At 41.2% G+C, this 25,829-nt stretch overlaps 1 protein-coding gene across 4 annotated transcripts in view; it reads right to left on the bottom strand.

The window, feature by feature from the left end:
* Positions 1–25,829, bottom strand: part of MAPKAP1 (MAPK associated protein 1) — a 109,079-nt gene that overhangs the window by 50,841 nt on the left and 32,409 nt on the right. For all 4 annotated transcript variants that reach the window (XM_075716635.1, XM_075716636.1, XM_075716634.1 and 1 more), the window contains 2 exons: positions 11,518–11,690; positions 6,127–6,303 (listed from right to left, as the gene is read on the bottom strand). In XM_075716635.1, the coding sequence (XP_075572750.1) occupies positions 6,127–6,303; positions 11,518–11,690 (350 nt within the window). The remainder of the gene's footprint in view (positions 1–6,126; positions 6,304–11,517; positions 11,691–25,829) is intronic.

A 25,829-nucleotide genomic window follows, 5' to 3' on the forward strand; every position in this document is an offset into this window, starting at 1 on the left:
ATCAGAACACCGATTCAAAAGACACCTGGTGCCTTCAGGTAATTCACATAATGCTCTGCAATACGGACAGATTTCCAGAGAACTGCAACCAAAATACAGGAAAATAAACTAAAATACTGCAGGGGGGGAAAAAGGAAAAAAAGCAAAGGTGAAGGAAGTCTTCCAAAACCTTCAATAGCCAAAACGACTGGAGTCACCATTTGATTTTTTTTCCTTTAGTACAAAATGTTTTTCAAATGTGTTTTCCCACAAACACAGCAGGGCCTGCAGCCTGCAGCACGGATCAGCCCCGCTTCCCGCTGGGCACGAAGCGAGCGCCGGCAACCGCCCGCGGCCGGCCCAGCGTGGGGCTGCTCCCACCAGCGTGTACCTGGAACCTCCCACAAATGGAAGATCGTCTCTCGATTCCCGACACTTCAGCCGTGGAAGAGCACACGCTGGTGTTGAGCCTGCTTGTGTCTCAGGCCATCCCGACTTGGTCGATTCTTTCTACTGAGCAGCTGGCCTGAGAACTGTCAGACTGATTTTCCTGACACTCTATTACTAACCCATGCCTGAGCCACGGCCATTCTTTGCCTCAGAAGCTGGATCTCATCCCAGAACAATCTTTAAAAGTTTATTTTACTGATCAAAGCAAAATAAGAAAAACCTCTGTGCTTTACTATATTTAGTGTGCTATCCAGTAAGTGAGACTTTGGCAAGAGCAGTGAAATGTAAAGCGCACCCCGCATTTGTAAACTTTTGGATATTTGCTCTGGAACAGAGCCAGAGGGTCTGGAACGCCCGTCCCAGTTCGGACGCACGATTCTCCCCTTCCTTTGCTCCGGCTCACTACGCGCTCCTTCTCTCTAACAATACACCGCAGAACCTCAGTAACAACGCTTTAGCACTCAGCAAAGCCACACATCTGAGCCGAGAGTGGATTTAAGCCCCGACCGAGGAGATGCTGCTGTCACCCTGGGGTCAGGCCAGCGTGTCGGAGCACACTTCCCGCGCCGCAGCGAAGCCCCGTCTGTCCCCAGCGCGCTGGAGCGCTATCAAACAGGCAGGGAGTCTTGGAGCCACCCTCCGCACTGGATCGCCTAAAACATCATCAATCTACCGCAACCCGCCTTTATGTGAAAATAGCACAGCGAGGCTCTTCTGGAAGAAATACACACCCCACCGTACCTTGCCAGCTTCCCAGTTATGCTCCGCATTGATAATGTGCATGAACTGTCCTCGCTCAACCTAATTCCAGCATATCCTTAATTACGATTATAAATTACATGTTTTAGCTTACTCTGCTAACGTGCGATACCTTTATTTTAAGTCAACACGCTAGAAAACGGGACAGACAAGCAGATGCTATTCAATCAATTAAAACTGCTGCTTACAAATTGGAAGCCAAAGAAATTCCTTAGCTTGTATTTTCTGTCATTTTGCAAAAACATACCTGGGTGACAAGGTTAAATCAAGCAAAGGAAATCCCTGGCACTTATCATCCACAGGCATTACTGATAAATTGTGCAGCGGAGGAATAAAGGATTACCTTCTGTATTTTTTCATTACACTTTTCTTTTGTTACAGAATACATAAATCCATTGTGGCACAATGTAATATGTATCATCGTGCTACACCTGTGGACGTTTCATAACGGCTGCCATGTCTGTGCAGTCAGGAATGATAAGTGAACCACCCGTGAATGTTAATGATAGTGATCATTCTGCGGTAACTTGGCTTTCCATCTTCTTTTACAGCCTCAGCGCTGGAGCCAGGGTGGCAAGGTTCAGAAGAGGAAAAAGAAAACAACAGAAGAGGCAAGAGCTTCGGCGGGCTGACGCCGGGGTGTTGCCTGGGGGGGGAAGGTGCTCGGGGCGGCATGGGAACAGGCAGTCCTCTCCATGGGCTCCGTTTGGGTAACAAAATACAAACCCCAACGCTTAAAGGACAAAAGGCTTCTGTTCTGAATGAGAAACAAACTTTTCCAAAAGCTGCCTTTCCAATCTGGACCAATTTTTTTTAATTTTAAATTTTATTTTATTTTTTTTTTTAATACTGAAGTGGAATTTATAGCACTTATATAGCTTGATGCAAAAAATGGCTGGCATGGTTGAAAGTGTCTGTGAATGACTAATAACGATTTCCACTTGATCAGCACAAAGTCAAAGTTAAGACTAAAAATCCCAGTTGACGCAACGTACTTTACTTAAGCTGGGTAATTTTTAAGATAAAGTGCACAGTGATATGAACCAGAATAACTATGCCAGCCGCAGTTTTTATTCTGAGCCCAAATGATCTTGCTTTTGTGCATCTCAGGTTAGCCTTGGATAACTCTATGCACCCCTGGGTTTAATTGGCTGTATTTTGACACTACTACAAGCCATCGTTAGACATCTAAGTCAGCTTTCTGCTCTGACCCCTTTCTTGGAGTCCTACCCCTCCCTATGCACTATCCTGGGAGCCTACCTTCTTAACTTCAGCACCTACATTCACTTCCTTAAATTTGCATTTTATGAATATTCTAAAATATGCCTTCTAGACTACCTACACCCATGTAAAACTGACAGCAGGCCTTTTGGTGAGTGCTTGTGTAATCTAAGTAAAAGCACATTTCAAAGCTTTGAATTGAATTTGTAAATATACTATGAAAGCCCGATATTTCAAAAGTGTTTCAAACCTTGATCTAGCTGGTATAACAGAGGTGCTGCTTTGAAAAATACATATATAATAGTCAAAGCAATTTAAACATAATATCAAAACAGAAAAAAGTGCTACAGAGCAGAGGAACTGTATGCCAAATTTCATCTATGTGCCAACTGGCAGCTGAGCTACAACTCCTAGAAACACCATTAGATCGAGTACGTCAAGTTGTGATAATAAAATTTCCAAGGGAAAAAACCCTAATGATAGTACAGATTTATTTTAAGCTACCTCCGTTCAGAGTCTTTCAGGTATTACTTCATCATCTCACGAAGTCTGCATTTACATGAATGCAGTGCTTTGTTTGACTCCTCCTGACAAATCACACTCGACATCAAAGAGGGCTGTTTGCGAATGCAGTGTTTGACATTGGACAAAGTACTCCTTTCCACAACAGACATTTTCCAAAAACATAACTCGCTAGACTAATGGGCAGTTAGAAGCCAGAATGACTGCCCTCCGTCTTCTCCTTGTGTAACTTTGCCAGAGTCCTTGGAACTTGCCAAATTCGGTCATGCCTGCTTAGCTTGCTCGACTGATTGTGCCAGAAAAGAAAATAAGACACAGATGTATTTGAGCTCTTTGAGATGCCAGTAAGAGAGACAGCTAATGGCTTCATTTCGACCCTCCCCTACCAGCTGGGCACAGGTGGGGGGATAATGAGGTCCCTCTCCCTAATCAAACTCAATTATTTACTACTCTATATAGCCACAAAGACATTCACATTCAGCTCAGAATATAAAATGCACTGTGGGCTACTTCCAACCACTGCCACTGGGTATTTATAACTAACTCAAGTGGCTAAGAGTTTGCCTTGGCAGGAGTTTAAGTGTGTGAAGTTCTGCAAACTGTTTCTGCTCAAACATGTCCTGCTGAAACGCGGTCCCCAGCGAGGTTCCATAACTGTCAGCTCGGCAACTGCACAACATCTGAAAATATATCCAATATGCAGGAGATCTGAAATAAAACACCATGCTTCATCATGAAGCTTCTCAGAAGCATCAACTTTTTTCAACAGATTCAATATTAATAAACATTACAAGTCACAAGCCTGACACAGCAGCAGCTGAAATACTTCAGCACGAGGAGGAAAAAAAGAGATGCAAAATATAAAAACACAATTACATGCACTAGTAGGATGACAGGGAAGGAAGAAGATGTAGAATTTACAACAAATCCCGACAAAAATAAGACAGCACGCACATTTAAACTCACAGTAGTAACAATCTTTTGATCAACTGATGATCAAGTAATTCTCTATTCTAGGGGACACATTAAAAATTCTAACTTAAATCTAACTATTTACCAATAACTATTTACACAGGAAGTACAAGCATTTTCAAATTAACATGGGGACACAGAAGACGACCCCCCTCAGAAAAGCACTACTACTTATGATGCAGTTGTCCTATTTCTAATCAGCAGGACCTCCCAAGTTAGAAGGAAGGTCTTCACATGAGCACAAATTACGTTAAAGCAAAAGATTTCACATTTCTTTTGCAGGATTTGCAGCTGGACCTTAATCCCAACACAAGCACCCGTCAGAGAACTGCTGGCCAGGCCAGGACCCTGCCAAGGTCTCTGGGCTCCACACGGGGACACGAGTTCCACCTCCTCCGAACTAACGTCCAAAATCTGAGACCTCCTGTGTTCACTGCATTTAAATACTAATCCCTATTTATGTACCGAGTACAGGCAACGGGCATTTAGGTAGGAGGCAGCTGAGAAAGAAAGGGGACTTTTTCCAGATGAGAAATCATCAACAGTTTAGCATCTTCTAACGACACAGGCTTCTTAACTGGTCTACCTGCAATAAACACTCGGGATCCTTTTTGTTTGCATGGAATTAGAATGGAATTTTCTGTATACCTGCTGGAATTTTTCTGGGGAAATGATAATGCAGGATTATCTTGAAGATAAAACAATCATAGAATCACAGAATTAAAAAAATCAAATTCACGGCAATAGCATTGACTCTACAGAAGCGCATGCAGGTGAAAGAGCCACTCCCTCTCTCAGATAAAACATGCAGCGTTCTTCAGTCAGGTGGAAGGAACTAAATATTCTGCAATTCCACAGATGAAAGCCAGTTGCCTGGCTCAACTGTGTGACTGTAATGTGCACAAACCAAAAATGGACCTTGTAATACGACTGGCAAGACTGCTCCATTGCCCCCGTGTATCAGCTTCCACACGACTGCATCCAGTGCAGCACAGCTGAATATGTTTACCTTGAATAACTTATTTGTAAGCACTGTTGCCAGAATATTTTATTATCTGAGCTATTGCTCAGAAATTTTTTTAAATGTCTGATTATTCAAAACTGGAAGCAGCTGTATGGTTATGAAATGTAAGTAATTCTTTACAAATTAAAAAAATGTCCAATAGCCAGGAAAACCCTATTGGCATTTTCATTTCAAGAGATCCAAACATTAACTATTTTTCCCAAGTAAGAAGTGGCTTATGCTACTGCTGTTTTGTTATAGTAATTAAGGCCTTCTGATGGTTTAAAAGATTTTTCGCTCACAAGTAAAGAAAAATAAAAGTAATCAAGCACAGTATGATCACTCAAACCCTAATTCACTGATAATGGCATAGCGAATTCTTCTTGAGCTACAAACCAGGCAGCTTCAAGTTTCAGTGACGGATGGGGTCTTCCTCTTCAAAATTCTTCTGGACTTTACAGTGGTATATCCAGTCCTATTCGAACTGGCATGCTCCTTTACTGCTCGTTTCTCTCCTCAGTCACGGCATTATTATTAATGCACTCTGCAACTATTTGTACTTAAAATTACTTGGTTTTCAGCCCACTAACCAGTCTTAAAATGCAAATTTACTACTTTGTCTCTCAGGCTTTGAAAGAAGATTTTGAAGTGTCTCATGTGGAATACCCAAACACCATGAGTACACTTTTTCCCCTGTCGCTGCTAAAATTCAATACATTTTCCCCAAATAATTAAAAAGTCACTAGCGAGATCAGTTCTTAACACCTGTTGAAAAGGGCTCCAACACGAATGACTTTATAATTTTAACTCTCTGAAGCTACTGCATACATTATTTCATTTATTATTCAGAAGATATTTTTCATAAATAAGCAGCACGGCTGGAGCAAAACGAAGACTATGAGCTCAGACTATTTACTAGTAGCAGCGCAACAGTTCAATGTTCTCCACACTAATCATAAGCAGAAGGGCTTCTTTTCTCCTCTGCCATTTTAGACTCACAATGATGGGCTCCCCCGAGTTGCTGCCAGCCGCATTTCCTTCTCTGCCTGCCTGGCGACAGATCCCGGACCAGGGCATCGTCTGCAGAGAACCACCAATACCCGCGCCCCCCGAATTTTGCTACACTCAGATGAAGAAAAGCAGAGAAGAAAAAAGACGCAGAGGTGGCACGGACACACAGATGTTTCCCAGTGATTGAGAAATTTAGTGCCCATACTCACATGCGAACAAAGAGCGACTGTTTTGCTGCCAGGCCGGGAGAAGAGTACTTTTCAACCAGCGCCAGAGTGCTGAAGCCAAACTTGTGAATGGGCTCATTGGAATCCAAGGGTGGAAAATCTGTGTCAACCTCACCGTCATCCTCGGCAATATGGAGACAGTAGGCATTGACGTTGTCACTGAAACAAAGACAAAACGAGTTCATTCAGGAGGGAAGCCAGACAGCCGATCGATACCAGTTGCTAAATGCCGTAGGAAACAAAGCAGCAGACACGCCTAGTACAGGAGCAATATACTTAAAAGCCGCTGATGGCATGTATATAAATATGTCCCAAAGTCCCAAAAACATCTTGCTACCATGACCATGTGGTAATAGAAAAAACCCCAAAACCTCAGAGTAAAGCAGTAAGCCTTACTTCATCGTTAACTGAACTGCAAGCAGAAGAGTGTCAGTGATTAAAATACACCCAGGTCTATAAAAGTTTCATGACTTCATAAAGCTGGAAGCAGTACTTCTCCATTTGTGAAAATTTATTTATTTATATGACCATTCCATTCCAGAGTTAAAGACAAACAAGCAGCGTCTATCTATCTTTTCATAGATCAAGCAACTGTGGAAAAGTTCACTGATCATACGCTTGAAAAGCGGCGAAGGCTCTGGGCAGGTAAACAGTGCCAGGAAAAGTAAAAAATCTGTTCAACATAGTGGCAATGACTAGTAGAAAAGCTACCTTTCCTAAATGGCTAAGAAGTCCAGTCACTAAAAACAGTTAAAAATGAGTATAGACTAACAAGCAGAACTAAATAACACAGAAAGTTTTAAACAAATACAGCGTGAAGAAAATACGAAAGAAAAATCTAAGCTTCTTTCTTTCCACAAACAGAAGCCCATAGGGAAATAACTACCCATATATACCAAACAGAGTATTAATCATATTCTCCTAATATTAAAATCTATTTCAAATGCTAACGTTTAGATTATTGAGCTGAAAATAAGTATTCTTTCTCATTGTAAATGTGCCAGCATTCAGACATTTTCCACAGCCATGAAGTATAGCTTGAATGTTCACGTGGCAGTACGTTTCTAAACTCTGCAGTTTAGATTTGGAGTTTTAATTGCATGATTGATGCTTAAATTAATTAATTGCAAAGTGTATGCTAATTGTTTAATTGGTCGCTTGATCTATATAGATCATTTTTTGAATTAAATGAGTTGATTTACAAAGTTTATTGATTGGATGTGACAATGAATTATTTCGCTGACTACCTGATTTGCAATTTTCTCAATTAATTCACAAACCTTTGGTTGCAACTGTGCTTTATCGAGAGCGCTCAGTCCAGGTGATCTATATGCACCTTGTCACAAGTAAGACGCTTATTATTTAAAGCAGGTAATAGCGATGCATTACTATTAACATAAGCGGTAAATCTGCTAACAAAAAGGTAATCCGGCAGCGCCTGTCACTATGAATTTTGGAAATTCTGCAATACTATTAAAGAAACATTCATGAGTCTCTGGACTGCTATGAAGAACGGGAACGTTGCTGTAGAATTAATTTTTAACTTCTTCAAGGGTGCTTAAGTAACTTTTAGGGAAACTGGTGAAAGGTAGCGCTGGGAAGAGAATGCAGAGAGCACCGGGGCTCCGGCAAGCAGAGGAGACCTACTCAGCCAGGAGGCGCGCGGGCTGCTTGGTGCCAGTCGTCTTAGGAACAAGCCAAACAAAAAGGCTGCGAAGAATACAGATCGAGCCGATCCTGCTCACGTAATGAGAAATGCCTGGCACGATTGTCGGGTCCTCCTCTCATCCCATTTGGGTCTCTATGAATACAGACACCGAGCTCGGCATGCTCATTCTGTGCGGCTCAGCGTAACTCGGAGTCACCCCACGCCATCAGACTTTCCAGCCTCAACAGCCACCCGATTCCCGTCTTCCCGCAGCTGGGTCTGCCTTACACTGCTGATTTTCTAACCTATTCGCTTGACAGAATTCTTCTATGTGCAGTCTGGTGTGCGCTTAAAGCTCTGTATAAATAAAGTTAACATTTTCATTTGATGCTTGATGCATTTGCATAATTCTCATTAAAGCCAGAGGAACATATAGACACGCAGGCAACGGAACGCGTTCAGCGCGGTCGCAAAGCGATCCAAGTGCCAGAAAACGGTGGTGGTGACAACAACTTATCTTCCACCAATTATACTGAAAATACACAATGTCGGTTAAATCCCATAAATTAAAGGGGTTACAAATGTCTTCAAACGTGGAGTGGGTTCCTGAACATCAACAGAGATTAAACCACAATCTGTGGAAAAAACAAGTCGGATGGGTAAAACTGTTCTGCATTTTAAACCTCCACCAGGAGGAGACCGAAGTCCTGAACTTTAGGCTTCAAATGACAAGGTGCAAAGTCTTGAGAGTCTGAGTTTGCTATGGACAGAAGGTAAAAGTTCAGTACAGCATCTGACAGATGTAATAGCACTCAACTTCTAAAAATAGGAGCTTTATTTGAATTTTGCATCTCACTATTAATTTATTCCTAGAAAGGGACTTTGTTCATTTTTTTCAGACGGAATCATTACAGCACATCTGGCAGGGGTTGGCCAGAGAATGGTCCAGTGGGTTACGACCGAAGTTCCTATGTAAGAGGCCAGGAACAGGGTTGCTAACACTGTCAGTAGTTCCTCATATCAAGACACTGAAGAGAGACAAATACAATACAATTAAAATAAAAAAAAAGCAGCCTAACTGAATACAAAATGTTCTCAAAGCTGTCAACTAGTAGTCACTCATTTCAGACTCTTACATCTACCTTTTAGGAGAAAGAATTAGGCAGTAATATATTCTTTTCCTAAAGACAGAGAGGTTGTTTCTCTTAATTACAAAGTCTACAGCCTCCTCATTATTCTCAAACTGTGTCACTAGTAGGTATATCTGTCATTCTGCACGCACTGTATACCAGATTTGAAGCATTCTCTATACGTATTTTAGTGCAGTGTCACAATGATCCCGGTTTTTTCTTTTTATACTCTAAGCTGTCTAAATCGGGAACAAGCAGCAAATGTAGAATGTGCAACCTACACACGCTCTTTCCTTATTTGGAAATGATGAGAATTAGTCTACAGTTAAATCAATCCTTGCTACAGGACAGGCAGTCAGCACGGCTAAAAAAAGATGAAGGAGGCAGGAGAAATAATTCAGAAGTACACAAGAGAACAAACTTCTTGTAATCTTGAGGCTCTGCCCCTTCCTCTGAGCATTTGTACGCAGCTTCTCAATTGCTGCTGTTAGACTGTTCTCGGGAACTCATGCCTCCATTATTTATTTTATGATTTCTGTCCTGAGATCTGATTACATTAGACAGCCTCCTTGGTCATGATCACTCTCTGACACATCATAACATCTTATCCTTCAAGGCAGACAGTGAAATCCATTTCCTCCCACTGCTGACATTTGCCGTGGGCAATGATGCTTCATGGAATACCTCTACTCATGGACATTGTTCCATTTGAGGTGTGCTGTGCTCCTGAAAAATATACGTGTGTCCAAAGATTGACATTAGTGGTGTCCTACTCGTTAAAAAAAATAAGCTAATCAAACACAAAGGACACTTTTTTGAACTTATAATGAACAGAAATTAGTAACAGCAAATGAAATGGTACCATCTGCAAATAATTTTCTATTTCTTCTCCAGTGCAAAAATACAACAAACCAAACTGAAGTGTTTAACCTCTGAAACATCTCTCATGCTTGTTGGGAAGAGCTAAAGGAAATCCTATATCCAAGGCAACAATATCCATGAAACTGTTTTCAAGAGGGGCTGCTTTTCTGGGTTGCCTTGTACCTACTGAACAGAAATCAACTAATCCTAAAGAAGGGCAGTTCAAGCAACCTCTCGGCACCTCCTTTGCCTACCCTTATGATTGTGCTACTACGGGCGAGAAGACTACCGAGTCCTCAAACACGTCTGAAAAATGCTGAAAGAGCAAACTGTAAAATTCAGTACCAAAAAACCCCATTCATCAAATATTCCAGGAACAACAAAAAAGTGAAACCTGGCTCCTATAGAAAAAAACCAAACAAAATTGTTAACCTTCTTTGCACCAGAAAGTCACCCACTAGTATGTTACTAACAACTCCATAATAACCTATTCTAAGTTCTTATTTTATGTTCTATGACCCAGCAAAAACTGAAGTGTTTTACAGAACTGTTTTAAAACCAAAGTTGCTCAGATGAGTGGCTCTGAAGTACCTGTTTTATGTACCTTATGTCACCTACCATGATGAAGTAACGGCTCTTACTAAACAACACTGGTTCTCCAGCACAGCAAATCCAATCCATTATTTGGTCACAGAAATCTTAGGGGCAGAACTCTTTCACAATGAAGATGTAAGCAACGATTACCAAAGATACTGAAAAATCCATTGATTAACCGAAGCCAAAATTTCTGAGGACAAGACAGATGCTGCTCTTTACAGCAAAGAGCCAATGGGACTGAGGTCAAAGTCTTGTAGAAATTATAAAATACTGCATGACAGAGGTTTTTTAATTAAAGAATGCAACTTTATTCACAATTTTGAAGAAAACTGGTATTTATTTTGTTTTCAGGATCCTTATTTGCATGTCTTTATTTTACTGCTATCTGCAGGATGATAACCCGGAAAGAAAAGTACCTTTAGCTCCTATACCTGTCAATTCTTAGAAAAACAGAAATATTTTAACACGTGTATAATGAATTAAAGTAATTATGTGAGCAAAATGACAGCAGAAAGCAAGTAAGTGATAATGCTGAAGTTCTAAGACGGAATTCTGACTTGTTTTCAGGCATATGCACTAAAATCTATTCTGCGGTTTCAGGAGAACACTAACAGTACTTCCAAGACACACTGCCACGCAGTACAGCAATTCCTCTCTCTACGAATCTGTAGGAGGAACTGGTACCACGCAGGCAAACCAGTCAGAGCCTGGGTGCCTTCCCTCGGAACGAGCAAGAGAGGGAGTTACAGATGAGTTCTGGATCTTACTTGACATCCTTGTGATCTTAGCCATGAAGAACACTACCAAAAAATAGATGGGACATAAAATAAAAAATGTCTCCGTGACACCAAAAGACATAAGATTTATATTATTTTTACATAAAGCATTCTGAAATTATGATTCATTTACAGACCCATGGTTTCATATGCTTATCGTTATACAGTACCCAGTAGTTTAATTGGAAGAGAAATGGATATAGATGCCCGAGTACCGCTCAAAAGGAAATACTGATAAATGTGTAGGTGGTTTCTCTAAGATTTATCTATAAAAACATTGACATGGAAATCCATTTCATTATGCAAAAAGGCTGCAGAGGAGAAAATTAGAGATCAAGAGGTAGTAAAGAAAGAACATTACTTCAGTTTTGGTTCCCGTCCCTCACTTGTATATTGCCAGCATATTAGTCCAATCAGGTCATGCACCTTGGCATTTGCTATCGTCACAACTGTCATGGGCTGTAGTTTGTCTTGGCTTGTGTGCAGTGGGAGGTAGACATCAATTTTTTTGGTTGCCGTTGTACCAACATGACCCTGTCGAGAAAATATATTTCATTAGAATGTATAAAAGAAAAAGTATGACAGAGCTAATACAAAATCTGGTACGGATGGAATTCTTTTCAGTAGGAAGATTAAAATACACTGCTACAACTTAAAATTGGAGGAAGCTTGAACGTTTAAATTCCAATTCTTTTACTGCTGTTTAATCTATCTGTAAAAATGAAATATTTGGCAATAATTTCACAGATTTCCATAAAAAGTCTGAACTTCACTGCAAGATCCCATGTTCTTGCAGGATCAAAACCAAAAACACAAAAAGCATAAGCGGGGGGGGGATGGGTGTGTGTGTGTGTGTGTGAGAGAACCGGCAAGCTACCTAAAACGTCAAAATCATTTTTCCATCAGCATTTAATACTAGCATTACCCTTGTTTCTACATTTCTGCTTTCTTCTGTACCTCTTTCCCGCTACTTGAAAAGCTCATCTCCCTCACGGGCAGAACTACCAACTTACCGTGCCTTATTCCTCCAGCTAGCACTCCTCTCTGGTAGCGGGGCACAGGCACCTTCCGCGGCACTGCCAAAGCAGCCCGTCTCATCACCAGTTACTCCAGTGCTGGAACACGCCAGGACTGCCAACGCTACGTGCTTTTCAACATCCTAGCTCCCCTCCAGCTTTCTGGGACTCCTCTCATCCTCCTCCTTCCCCTTTGCCTGCCTTCCCCGGCTGCGACACCTAAAGGAGTCAAAGGAGCCCACGCCCGGATGCACAACGGGACAAAACGCAGGGGAACGCTCAGCACACGTGGAAGAGGGGACTGGAGCCTGGCCAGCGCGTTCCCACAGAAAGGAGGAAAAGGAAGAGCCCAGCATAGCTGGCGGTGGTCCACACACATACATCAGTGAGCCCTGAACTCCGATCAGGAGACGCCGACGGTCCAGAAGCAGTTACTTGGCTCAGAGCTCAGGTCACAGCCAGCCACACGCCACAGACCGCTCATCCAAGGGAAATCAAACAGGCAACACGACCCGAGCAGAGAACTGTGGCAAAAAGGAACGTCGATCGTATGTGGAGGTTAAGGTGACGCTTACAAATAAACCTTAGGCGTGACCTTGGTTTGCCAAGGGAAGAACAAAATCACACAGCGAACTGAGTCAGTAAACTATTCTGAACTATTTGAAGACAACCAAAAAGGATTAACTAATATTGTTTTTTATTGGAACTTACTGTATTTTAAAAAAAAAAAAAAAATCTATTTGGCACTGTGAAGATTAACAATTAAATAAAACACAAAATACACAGCAACATAAAGATCTATAAAGTTTGCATTACAAGGGAAAAAAGTTTAATCTACTGCAGATAGGACTGCGTTTTTAAACTAGTAATATTTTAAACAGACAAAAGATTGTACATCCCGATCCTCTCTTCAAAAGCAGCCCTGATGTAACTATATATCTCTATACACATATGGGCCTTGAAAGAAGAAAGTATTACCCAAATTAATCACTCAGAATTCTAAGTAACAGAATAAAAGGATTCAGTACTATAAATCTATGACGTATAAAACAGGGAGTTAAATGCCATGTGCTAATTTCAATGTATTGTTAAAAACCATTTGATCCTTCAGTGTGATTATAAATTAGAGAATAGGAATTTAAAGTTATTCCTACTAGCACAGCTAAAAGCGTTATTAAAACACATCCAAATATAATGAATTTGGTTTTTAAGAAAGCATTTTTATAGTGCAGATACCTCCTCTTCCCATGTTTTTAAGGTAAGAAAAATTGGTTTTACTCATTTAAAAGGAAATGTTAGATTTGTAACAAAACGCGGGACACTCCCTCCCCTTGTTCGGATGAGCCCTAGCAAGCCTCTGGATGAGCTAGTGAGCTGGAGCGCCCGAGACAGCTGCCACCCACACCCATGACCTCACCTCTCCCAGGAGATCGTTATGAACACAACAGAACTACAGCTGCTAAAAAACAAGGGGATTTTGCTTTCTTTCCTTCTTTCTCCTCTTGCTTTCCTACTTACAGGACGTATTTTTAAGGGGAATTAAGCTTGTACCAGGCAGTGAATCACCGCTCTCAAAGCCCATCCCCGTCTCTGCCCAGGTGCAAACGCCAACCAAGGGAACGTACAAACACGCGCGAGGCTGCATCGCTCGTGTCATGGCCATGGCTGGAGATACCAGCCACATCAGGAGACCTGTTGTTTCAACTACATTTGCGTCTGAATGAGTAAATAGCAGTTATCAAGGAAATTAATGTGACTCCTTGGCATGCTAAGTTAGTTACATATTTATATCCAAGGATGGCAGAATCATAACTAATGCTTAGTCCCGATAATGGAAAAATCCAAGAAAAATTGACAACCAGATGTGAGAGTCGATGCCAAGGGTACAACTGATGTACACGGCATAAAAAACAGAGAACGGACAAGCGAGCTGGGAACTGTAACTAATAACCAAAAAGACTAGATTATTCCATTAGCCACTACTACCAGTACAGGCTGTTTTATAAGCTCCTAATCCAACAAACACATGTATTTATAAAACCATCATGTCTTAGGGACCCTGATCTTACAGCGATCACAAATAAGATGGCAACTTTCCTGGGTCTACCTTTCACAGTGCGTCTCTTCCTTTGCCCTACGCTGTGCTGTTGCTTTGTGTTTGTTTTTTAAATAAACTTTTCTTTGTTCCTCCCCATCTCTGAATCTCCTCTACTCCAGTCTATTTTTACCATCTTGCTTGTCCAAACTCCCTCCACTACTGATATCCTGGCTCTCTTATGGGCAAACACTCACATGAGCATCAAGATGACGGGTGACTTAAGCCAGGGGTAATTCCCACGCGTGCTAGGATTGCGACCGCTCTGAGCAAGGGAGCGATACCAACAGCAGCAGTACTGGGAAATGGCTCCGCAGCGTCACTATTATACTTGGGATCTTTAAAAAAAGCGAGTGAAATATTTTAATTAAAAGCGCTATAAAACTGATTGCCGTAAGATATTAGAGAGGCTGAAACCTGAGATTTGGAAGCCGATTAGACTTTCCGTTAGTAACGAGAACATTGCTTGTCACGTTAGGCAGGAAACGTTAGCATGGCCTATAAACGCGTGGGTCAAGGCTGAGACCGATCAATCACCAAGTCAAAGGGGTCTGGAGGAAGCCACCACCGTGCTTATCGCAAATTGATGATACTTGTTCTGAACCAGCACCAGAAATCCACAACATCAGGTACCTGTCTACAGGACGGAACGAATCCACATTCGTGGTCTGATCCTGCAAAGTATTAATTGCGTAGGAAGTCCCACAGAGCTCAATTACTTACCTGTGCAAAGCTTATTAGGCGAGGATTTGTAGGAGGGGGACTGAATAAAAGGGATCCAATTATTAGTCTCAGTGGCCAAGAGTCAAAGACCTAGCCACGCTGGATTTAACTAGTAATAACTTGTGGGTTTTATATGGTGCTTGTAGTCTCTTCTTCAGGAGGAATCATTCAGAACCAGATTACAGACACTACTGGAAGCGTAATTACTTTTTTCTCCCAACTAAAAATTGTATTCCAACTGTAAATGCTGAGGAGACCCAGAAGATAAAGTACAATTACCTATATTCAAAAAGGCAACATCAAACTTTATTAATAGATCCTGTATAAAATTCAATGGAAAATCTATTCAGGGCCAGGGGCCCTACCATTTGGAGTTTCCTTAATAGCCTCCAATAAATCTGGGAAGCATAAAGGGGCTGTTAAATTAACATTTTCCTGATCTGTCACCTGTGGCATAGTTAATTTGTCAAAAAATTCTTTTAGCTTGTCACTGGACACTGTATATTCTGACAAATGGAGTCTGGAATAAAATTGACAAAATATCTCGTTAATTTTCTAGGAAATCACAAATCTGATTCCATTAAGCTTTTATTGTTAGAAATGTTATATTCCACCAATCCTTTGAGGAAGTGAGGAGTAACTGGGTACACAGAAAACATACAATAAATCACAGAAAAGTTTCGTAGTATTTTTATTAATGGATTCTCTTAAGGCTACCTAGTGCTCTCCTACAGTCTGATCTTACGAAAATTTCCGTTTGCTATTTCTATAGCATTTTCATCTCACTCAAAGCAAAGACGATGTTTCATCATCTGCAATTCACTGGAGGAGACATGGCGCTGTGCAGGGTACACAGGCTCAAAGAGGCAAAAACACAGAGACATTATTTCCAAATTACTGCTACCGTGGCGTGCACATAAACAAATCACTTCATTTCTTTACATTTCTGTTTTCTCCATCTCTGTCGTCAGAATTCTCGGCGGTTGGCACATCGTAGTTCTTTGGCACATTACGGCTATTCTTTCCTGTTGCTATTCAAGAGCTGCACAGAGTTATGTCTGCTATTTGACACTGCTGAAAAGTACAGGCTGCTGAATTCACCAACTTTCTGCTTTCTATTTTTTATAAGTTAAATTAAGCAGATCAATGTATATTTATGCACTTTGATAATAAGCAGCAGCTAAGATTAGGTAAGTTATTCCTGTTAATAAATAAATTTCTTCTGAAAGAACAACTTGGTATCTAAGACTACTGCTCCTGTGAATCCATGCTTCTCCTGTTGTCTAAAATAAACGCAGCCACAAAATAGTACAGCAATATTTGGGGATATATAGTAACAGTAGTCGGGCTAATTACAAGAACATAAGCAGCACCAACAGCTCGTACATATGTGCTGGTACTTCTAGACAAGAGTATGAGTGAAGGATATGACACGCAACCAAAATGATGAATTTTCATGGATTTTCTAGGATTGTATTTGCGAGTTGTGGTGTTTAATTATATAAATACTGGTTACTACAATTATGTCAGAAAAACTGCATATAGAATGATCTTCATTGGCTACATATAATTTTAGAAATATCTGTATCATTAAATAATGTTCTGTAATAAAATTAATATGCTTTAAATATAAACACAGTATGTTAAATTAAAAAAGAAAAAAATACACATTTAAACTCTATCAATTCTTTCAACATAAGAAGTCTTTCTAAGATTTAAAATCAACTTTTAATCCAAGTCCATGAGAAAACATACACCCCCCTCCAATACCAGATGATGTATATCTTGAATTGATTATTGGAGGGCCACTAATCTTCTTCTAGATGATATAGGAAATTTGGTACAGTTCTGTCCACCCCTAAGACAACTTACTCCTAAGCACAGCTCTGAAGTACCTGCATAACAGAAAGCTAATGAAATAGTCATTGAGAAAAATATGGGTACGCTGTAGCCTTCTCACTTCTCATTTGCTTCACTGCACACCACAGTAGAAAATTAAAACAAAGTCCATAAACATTTCTTAGAGAAAAGTGATTAATTTTCAACAATAATAATTTACGGCATCTTCCTGTACAATAGAGTTCTGTGACTAAATGTTATATCACTTTAAGATTAGATGTTCTAATGATATAATGCAAAGATTTTACTGAATCATTATTTAGGGAGAGTCATAAAAACCTCTTAAAATTAATCTTTCATGCACATCTAGCTTATCCAAAGTTAGCATTTAATTAGATGGCCTTGGCACGAATGAGCTTACTACTTTATTTGCTCAATCAGTATATGTCTCTTCAGTAATTATAATTAATTCAAGTCATTGACTCACCTCCTAGCAAACAATGCTAAACATTGCACAAAATGGAAGTAAATGCTTATCCTTTTCCAAATGTAAAATTTCTTCCCACTTTTAAACTCAGTGAAATGTTTTTTTTTTTTTTTAGGTGACAGGGTATTTCATATACTATGTGATCCAGCGATCACCTCCTAAACATAACTTACTCGCATATGCATTTAAATAACATATAGAAAATTCACGAAGGGGAAAAAATTGAAATATATTAACTCAGCATTTACAACACAAACAAAAGTTCTAACAGATCAGAGCACAGATGTTTATGGCAATACAAAGGACTATATGTTTCTAAGACGACCATTGAAAAGCATAGTTTTCTAAGCTCTTGACTTAAAAAAAAATTATAACAATTATTTCTTCATCCAAAATAAATGGGAATAAAACAGTCATATTGACTCATAAGCAAAACAGCTTTTGAGGGGCTGAGTAGAAAAAGAAGCGTCATCTAAAAAAAACTATGATAATTTTTTTTTAACTTTAGATGATCAAGTATCTTTAAAGCTTTCAATAAGCATGTGGCAGAAACCCTCATACCGCAGTGCAATATAATGACACGACTGGCATATGGCTCGCAGCAAACACCCCGGCAGCAAACCAGGATGATGGACACGTTTATCGGCCTCAGCGCCCGAGCCCCACACCAACCAGCAGCGAGACGTGTAGCTGCAGCTAGCACATTTTGGTGCGGTCACTAGAACGGCATCTAATATGATATGATGGTTAAATATTTATAATATAGTCTGCTCATTTTATTTGCACAGTATTAGAACAGATCTGGAGCAAACGCCCTTTCAGTTGGATATTACATTAATATTCAGAGGCGTAGCGCTTATGTCCTAGTGTTCGCATGGAGACACAGGGTAGTTCCACCCCTTTTATGCTCCAACGCCCCACGCTGTACCCTACTATGGCAAAATAAGAACGGTATGTATTTCATCAGGTGGGTAAGCCAGTATCAGTATTTTTCATTACTATAGCCATATGACTACTTTTGTGATCCTTAAGTCACTTATGGAAAACGCCACCAGCAAGGCCACTGGGACAACGGGCTCGACGCCGGCAGCAGGTGACCAGGCTACCGTCGGCACGCCTGCCAGTCCTCAGTTTGTCACTGAAGCTTCAAGTTGTTCCTTTCCGAGGAGTGGATTCTCCTTTGCATCATCCTAGCCTGTGCTGCAGTTAGCAGCTCACAATGTAAAATTCCATTAACATTGTTAAATACTTAATTTATCTTATTCACACTGTCACTATTCATAAAAATTTAACCCAGTAATTTCCTGTTACACAAAGCATAACAAAGTATGAATATTTAACTACAAGGTAAATAACACACTATTATTTTTTTATTCTAAATTGTTGACTTCACTTAGCATGTCTGCTTTGTATAGCACCACACTATTTTTCAATTAAAGGTCCAGATGTTTCAAAGGCTCCAGTAGGCAGCAGCAGTTATGAGAAATGCGTTATCTGCATTGCAATGATCACTACAACATCAGCTCCAGGCTGCATTAACATACTCATGTTTTATTCTAGCCCCCCTCCTAATGTACCAGTTAATTATACAACACACAGCTGAGAAGCGTAACCTCCAGAGCTGGACAGTTTCCTTCCACGCTTCCACCTGAACGGATTTTTATACGCACCTCAAAACTATGATTTACATAGATAACCACGCAATCAAGTATCCCAAATTACTGCCTGCTCCTTCTTGGCATTCACTCCCACAATTAATAAAACTCTAAGTCCGGAGCAGAGAATAAGACATATAATTCTGGTAACAGCGTATTTCAATCATATTAACACACATTCATTTCTACAACTCGCTTTAAATGAAAAAATATTTTACTTCACGTGCTACGAATAGGATTTCTGGCTACTACTTTTTTCTGACAAATTTTATTTGGAACGGAGGGAGAAACCCCGAGTCCGTCCCCTTTGCAGCCCAGGCCTCATTTAGTTTCCCCTAGGTACCGGTTTTAGGACAAACGGACCCTGCCGCGCTCAGAGGGCGTCCCGCCAGCACCGAGAGCACCTCCTGAGCTGCGGCACAGCTCGGCACGCTGCGGCGGCCCGCCGGAGCTGCCCTTCTCCACACCCTGCCGTGGCACTGAGCTAGCCGGGGATATTAAACCCCCACCTATTCCGTTCCAATAGTTCCGCTGAAGAAGGAAAACGCATATTGGGATTTATCAAAATACAATTGCTATAGCTGCAACGAAAACGCGTTCATTACCCGAAACTATCCTTAGTTTCCACGTAGTGGAGAGAAGGAATGGCCTACTTTAGAAGAATTATTTATATTTTACTTAGTAATAAACATTACAATTTAATACTGAGGAATAGAGTTATTCTTTGTAATAAGAAAATGCAACAAAAACTTATAATTAAAACTACACCATAAACATTATTTGTACGTTAAGAAATATGCCACGATATATTTTAATGAACAGATGCTATACAAAAGATGAATGTTTTCAGAAATATTCAATCCTTAAACAGATCGGCCTCTAATCCTATGCTTCTGTTGCATAAAGCAGACAGCTTAAGTTCCTCGAGGACATTAGCCAACCTTAGGTGGAACATTTTTAATACATCACCATGTCACTTTTTAATGTGCCACAATCTATTAACCACATGGCAAACTAACAGGGATTTTTAAAATATGGGTTTTATAGCTTTGTGCTGGTGATTAATTAAATAAATAGCCAGCGTTTCACAAATCATCCCTCTAATTAGTCTAAACCAGACACTTTGCATTCACTGGCATTATTGCCATCTGAAGCTCACAGAAGGGCAGGAGCGTTACGAGGACGAGCGTGAGCACTCCGGAGCGCGTCGGCACCGCGCAGCCCTGCCTGGCACGGCACCGCGCAGCCCCGAGGCAGAGGTACTGTCTTCGCAGGTGCTGCAGTCAGCTGGAATTTGACTCCAGCTGCTTGGAAAAGATGTTCCATGTAATTATTCTCCCTCATCCTGAAGGAAACAATCGAGATAACAAAGAAAACAGAGCTGTATCTGGAATTTGACCTGAAGTAGCAAAGTTGTACGTTGCAGAAAATGAACAAATATTAAAGGCAGATGCTAGAAAAAATTTACGAGCTAAATGATACATTTTCTGTCAAAACATTTCAAAGTTGAAGCTACAACTAATTACATGCAGTCCATTCAAAGAAGCCAAGCGGGCTTATCATTAAAATGACTCAATTATTCTTAAAAAGAAAGAGAAAATCATCTGTAAAACCTGCCTGAAATCTCATCATTTTTACTGTGCCTATCTAGATAGATCATTTCCCCCAGAGCTCAAATTAAACTCTTAATAGTTAATATGTTCAAGTTTTACTACAGGTTTTCCTCCAAATTATTATTAACTGGAATTTCCTATCTCGGAAGGTTTTTATATGGAAATATGTTCTGCAGTGTTTAGTGACACTATCACGACAGCTTTTCCCCCCTCAATTTAAAAACCATCAGAGAGACGGAAAGTGATGTAGCAGTCAGGCTGCTCACGAAGATGGGGTTTCATTTCCTCTACGAGGCGAGTTCTTCCTCGGCATCAGTCACTAAACTTGCCCCTTGAACCGAAGTTTCCTCACACTTGGGAAGATACCTGCATTATTTGGCGAGGCTCAGGGAACGCCCGCAGTGTCCCCGTCCAAGCGGGGCGTGATTTGTTCTTTTCTTCTGTCCTGGTTTCGGCTGGGATAGAGTTAATTTTCTTCCCAGTAGCAGGCACAGTGCTGTGTTTTAGATTTAGTAGGAGAATAACGCTGATAACACGCTGATGGTTTAGTTGTTGCTCAGCGCTGCTTATGCCAGGCAAGGACTTTTCAGCTTCCCCTGCTCTGCCAGGGGCACAAGGAGCTGGGAGGGGGCACAGCCAGGACAGTTGATCCCAACTGCCCCAAGGGCCATTCCATACCATACGGCGTCATGGGCAGTATGGAAACTGGGGGGGTTGGCCGGGGAGCAGCGATCGCTGCTGGGAACTGGCTGGGCATCGGTCGGCGGGTGGGGAGCAATTGCATTGGGCATCACTTGCTTCGTATATCATTATTATTATTATCATTATTATACTGTTACTATTAGCATTACTATTTTACTTTATTTCAATTATTAACCTGTTCTTATCTCACCCCAGGAGTGTTTCTCACTCTCACTCCTCCAATTCTCTCCCCCATCCCATCGGGGCAGGGGCAGTGAGCGAGCGGCTGCGTGGTGCTGAGCCGGGGCTGGGGCTGAGCCCCGACATCTTCCATCCCCCGCGAGCGCCCCGACTGCCGCCCACCGCAGGCACTGCAGAGCTGCTCGCGACGCGGGACCCGACCTGCACGCCACTCCCTCCAGCCTTGGTATCACAAGCAAACAGTCGCGGGGTTAAAAAGCGCAGCCTTCAGACAATGATCTATGATAAATAATCCTAGGGCTGGATTACACCAAGAAAAACGATGTAGAATTTGACTTGGTTACTTTAGTTGTCAGTGAGGTGTATTCATTTAATCAAACTAGCTTTAAACAACCATGCTTCCAGCAATACAGTCAAAGTTTTGTACTGCAAAAATTATTAACAAAAGAGCAAATGGCTTAGCACTCCATTTAAATAAAACTATTTGCTCTTCTTGCAAAAAGAACAGAATCCAATTCCAAGAAAAATACTAAAGGCTCTCCAGTGACTGATGGCTTGGTCGTCTCCTTCAGTTTGACGATTTCTCTTCAGAGCTGAAGAAAGCGGGCAACGCTGCAATACCGGGGTCGACTGCCAAATTGCACTGACCGCTGCCGAACCCGCTCCCGAGTCCGCCTTGCAGGCAGCCCCGGCCGGAGGAGCAGCGGCCGCTGGGGTCTGGCGTGCCCAGCGAGCCCCACAGCCAAGGGGCCGCGGGCAGCACGGGGGGAGCCGCCCCTGCGGCCGCGCTGCCGTCCCGGCACCGAGAGGGTGACCGGGAGCAAGGTAGCCGAGAAAAGCGATCTTGGCGTACACAATAAAGAATCGCAAGACCTGAGACTTAATTCTACCCTTTTCCAGCAATTTATAAAAAAAAAAAAAAAAAATTTCCTCAAACCCGCAACACAAGTTCAGACCTTGGATTTATCCATTCAAGAAATTCAAAGTTCTAATTAACTGTACTGACAGCAACCTAACAGATTTTTCTGTGGCTGACTTGTCTCTTTGCTTTTACTAGCAGGATGACTGCAAAAAGAATTGACCGGCTGTGAAAATTTTGTAACGCTTCTTTTGGAAAATAATATCTACATTAGATACAAATGTGCACTGAAATTCTACGTTATTTTTCTAATTAAGTACCGTTTTCCCTGTTATTGTGCCTACAAAATTACTTTCATAAATATATTTTACACAGCATATAATATACATTCTGAAACCATACAAATGACTCATAGACTTTAAGTTGAGAAAAAAACTGGACTCCCGGCTTTCTGCAGAATTAATATTCTCACGATACTTTTCGGAAGTCTGGCCTAATAATTCCATCACGGCTAAAATCTCTCTGATAATAGTACCCTATCTCCATAAATTTGCTTTACACTTTTATCTGGATACAGAAGAGCTCTTTACTTCCTACCCGTGACTACTTGCCTTCAGCACTAACGCTGCATTTCCCTTTGGAAGCGCTCCTTCAAAAAGAGTCGGTAGCATACGCCAAGCTCTGACCGCAGCCGACATCTCGGGAAGGCTGGGTTCTTGCTTGAGGTCACTCTGAGCCCAAAGCCATTTAAACCAGTTATTTAAAAAAAAGAAATAAACGCATTCTGTATGCGGTAGGGAATTCAGATCGGCATTCCAGATGGCTACAATACTGGGGAAAGCAATCCAGGACTGGTAACATTACAACTTTTTAACTCTGACATTGCACCGCTGTCCCTGGAACCGAGCAGGTGCTGGCACACCACTTTTTCACCCACCACAAAGCACCAGTTTAAAAAAAAAGGATCTTTCTTACGCAACTTCAGTAGCCACAGGTCATTTAGGCGGTACCTCGAAAAAGTCTATTAAACAGTTTAAAGGGAAGCCCTTGCCCTTAAAACACCGCTCGTGAAAAGCTGCGACGGGCGAGCTGAAGCACGCTCAGCGGGCGCAGGGAAAAGCTGCGACGGGCGAGCTGAAGCACGCTCAGCGGGCGCAGGGAAAAGCTGCGACGGGCGAGCTGAAGCACGCTCAGCGGGCGCAGGCTCGGAGCCTGCCCTCCTGCAGGTGCCAGCGCCAAGCCCCCAGCCCAGCCCCCCGGACGCCAGGCGCGAGGCTTCGCAGCACCTTCGCCGCAGGGCGCCCTCAGCGCTGCTCCTCCCCAGGACTTGGGCCCGTACCAGCCTACGGTATAATAAATTCAACCTCCACAGACAGCTGAGAAACTTTTTTTGTTAGGAAATCAGCTTTCCTCATCTCAAATGACAGCTTTACTAGTATTAAGAAGCTAATGAGAATTATTTTCCTATTTGTTACAGATAGGCAAATAAAGGAATCTTACATGGAAAAAAACCTGACCATTATATTGCCTTTATAAATTCTGAGTGGGGAATATTTAATAAAATCTTAAATAAATAAATAATTTAATAAAAATCTAAATTTATAATGGAAACAAGAATAAAACAATTACCACACCGTTTAAATTTAATGTTTAACTACAAAACCGGAATTCTTTGGTTAGCGATACTACGGTGCCCGAACAGACCCATAAAAGAGTCCTTACTCTGTAATTAGCGGCAATGTTTCATAATTATTTTTCAAGTACAAAGGTCAGAGTAAAGGCACAGTCTAAAAGACTATCCTCCGAGAAATAAAAAATTACTTTATCTCCCACAGAAATTTTTCTTACAATAAACATCTCTGTTAAGTGTATACATCCAATGCTCCTGCAAACAGCAGACATTAAAAACGTTTGCTAATAAAACATATCCGTATTTCTTTGGCTGTTAAGAGCCTTAACTTGTGAATACGGTTTTCATTTGGTTTGATCTGTAATTAAGGGAAAGATAATGACATTAGTAAATTGCTAAAAATCAATTAGACAGAATAAAATGCAATATGATTCAGCCAAAAGATTAACAAGTGCATTATAAAAACTACTTTAAAATAGTTTCATTCTAATTAAGCTTGCTTTAAATGACCATTGCCTAAAACCCACTTTTTATTTAAATGCATCATCAAACTGGCCATTCATTAAAATTCTCCTGTATGTTTCACTGTACTGGCTGTTTTTGTTTTCTTTCTTTTTTTTTTTTTTTTTTTAAATAACATTTCATACAAAGAAAAAGGGTTTGGATGTTTCAGAACTCCCGTCAAACTCTCAGGTCCTCTCCTGACCCCGGGCAAGGTCAGAACCATTTAATGAGCTCCCACTTGTACTCAAAACCATCTTCACTTCATGGCATTTGTTGCAATTAAAATATTCAAGCAGAATTACAATTTCTCCCACAAAAACAAAGACCTGTACCTTACACTTATCTTAATCAAAGAAACGACCAAGTCTGGCAACCCCAACGCGGTTCAGGCTTAACCCCCCCCCAAGGTTTCCGGGCTTAGCGCGGCGGCTGCCGACAGATGACCTGCTAAAGCTGTAAAAGGCACTGTGAACTTGCGTTTGTCAGTGCCGACGTTAAACCTGAATGGAAGCAGGAGGGACGTCATCAGGCCATCCACGCAGAGACGAATTTGAAGCGATGCAGCCCTGTTAGAATTACACAGTAATTTTAGTGCCTTACAACACTGCTTTCTCATCAAGCATGAGATTTTTTTTTTCCTTGCTACAGGAAGAATTTAGTGTTTTGACATGCATGCTTACTAACTACAGCACACCACGCTATTTTATTCACACATTTCATAAACTTCGAAATTTCTCACACAGAGAGGAGCGTGCCAGTTTACAAATGGCTGAGGCAAAAAGGACCTTTGACGAGAAAAGCATTTTATAAAAGGCACTTACACTCAAGCTTAAACAGAATCTTTTTGCAAACGGCCATATAAGAACTGAAGGGATGAGCTATTAATACAGGAAGGCTGAGCGAAGAATGGGAAGAGGATGGGCAAGAGAGGCGGCGCGGGGCGACCGCAGAGAGGGGGACAGGCGCAAAGCATTGCTTTTCTCCTGGTGTTACGGGAAACGGTCCAGAGCAAAGAGTCGGGAACTCTGAGCTGATTACTTTTTTATTATTAAAGTATTCTACAAAGAGTAATTAAATAACGTGTTTGGTTTTGTTACAGCACTGCCTTTTGTCCATCAGTTGATTAACTAAAGCGAGCACTTTGTGATGAACGTACGGCAAGACAGATTTTTGCAAGTATCAAATTCGTAAGCAAAGACGCGTCAACAGACACGGCACATGTAATGAACTTGTATCCAATTTAAGCGCTGCCTGATCTCGACAGATTTTAAGTGCACTTTAATTTTAAACAAATCAACCAGCAACCTCTCTAAGATCAATCAACAGCATCTTTAGTAAGGTATTAACATCTGCTTTTTCATATTCTTCTT

The sequence above is a fragment of the Pelecanus crispus genome, chromosome 9 (assembly GCF_030463565.1).
Source record: "Pelecanus crispus isolate bPelCri1 chromosome 9, bPelCri1.pri, whole genome shotgun sequence".
Classification (NCBI taxonomy): Eukaryota; Metazoa; Chordata; class Aves; order Pelecaniformes; family Pelecanidae; genus Pelecanus; species Pelecanus crispus.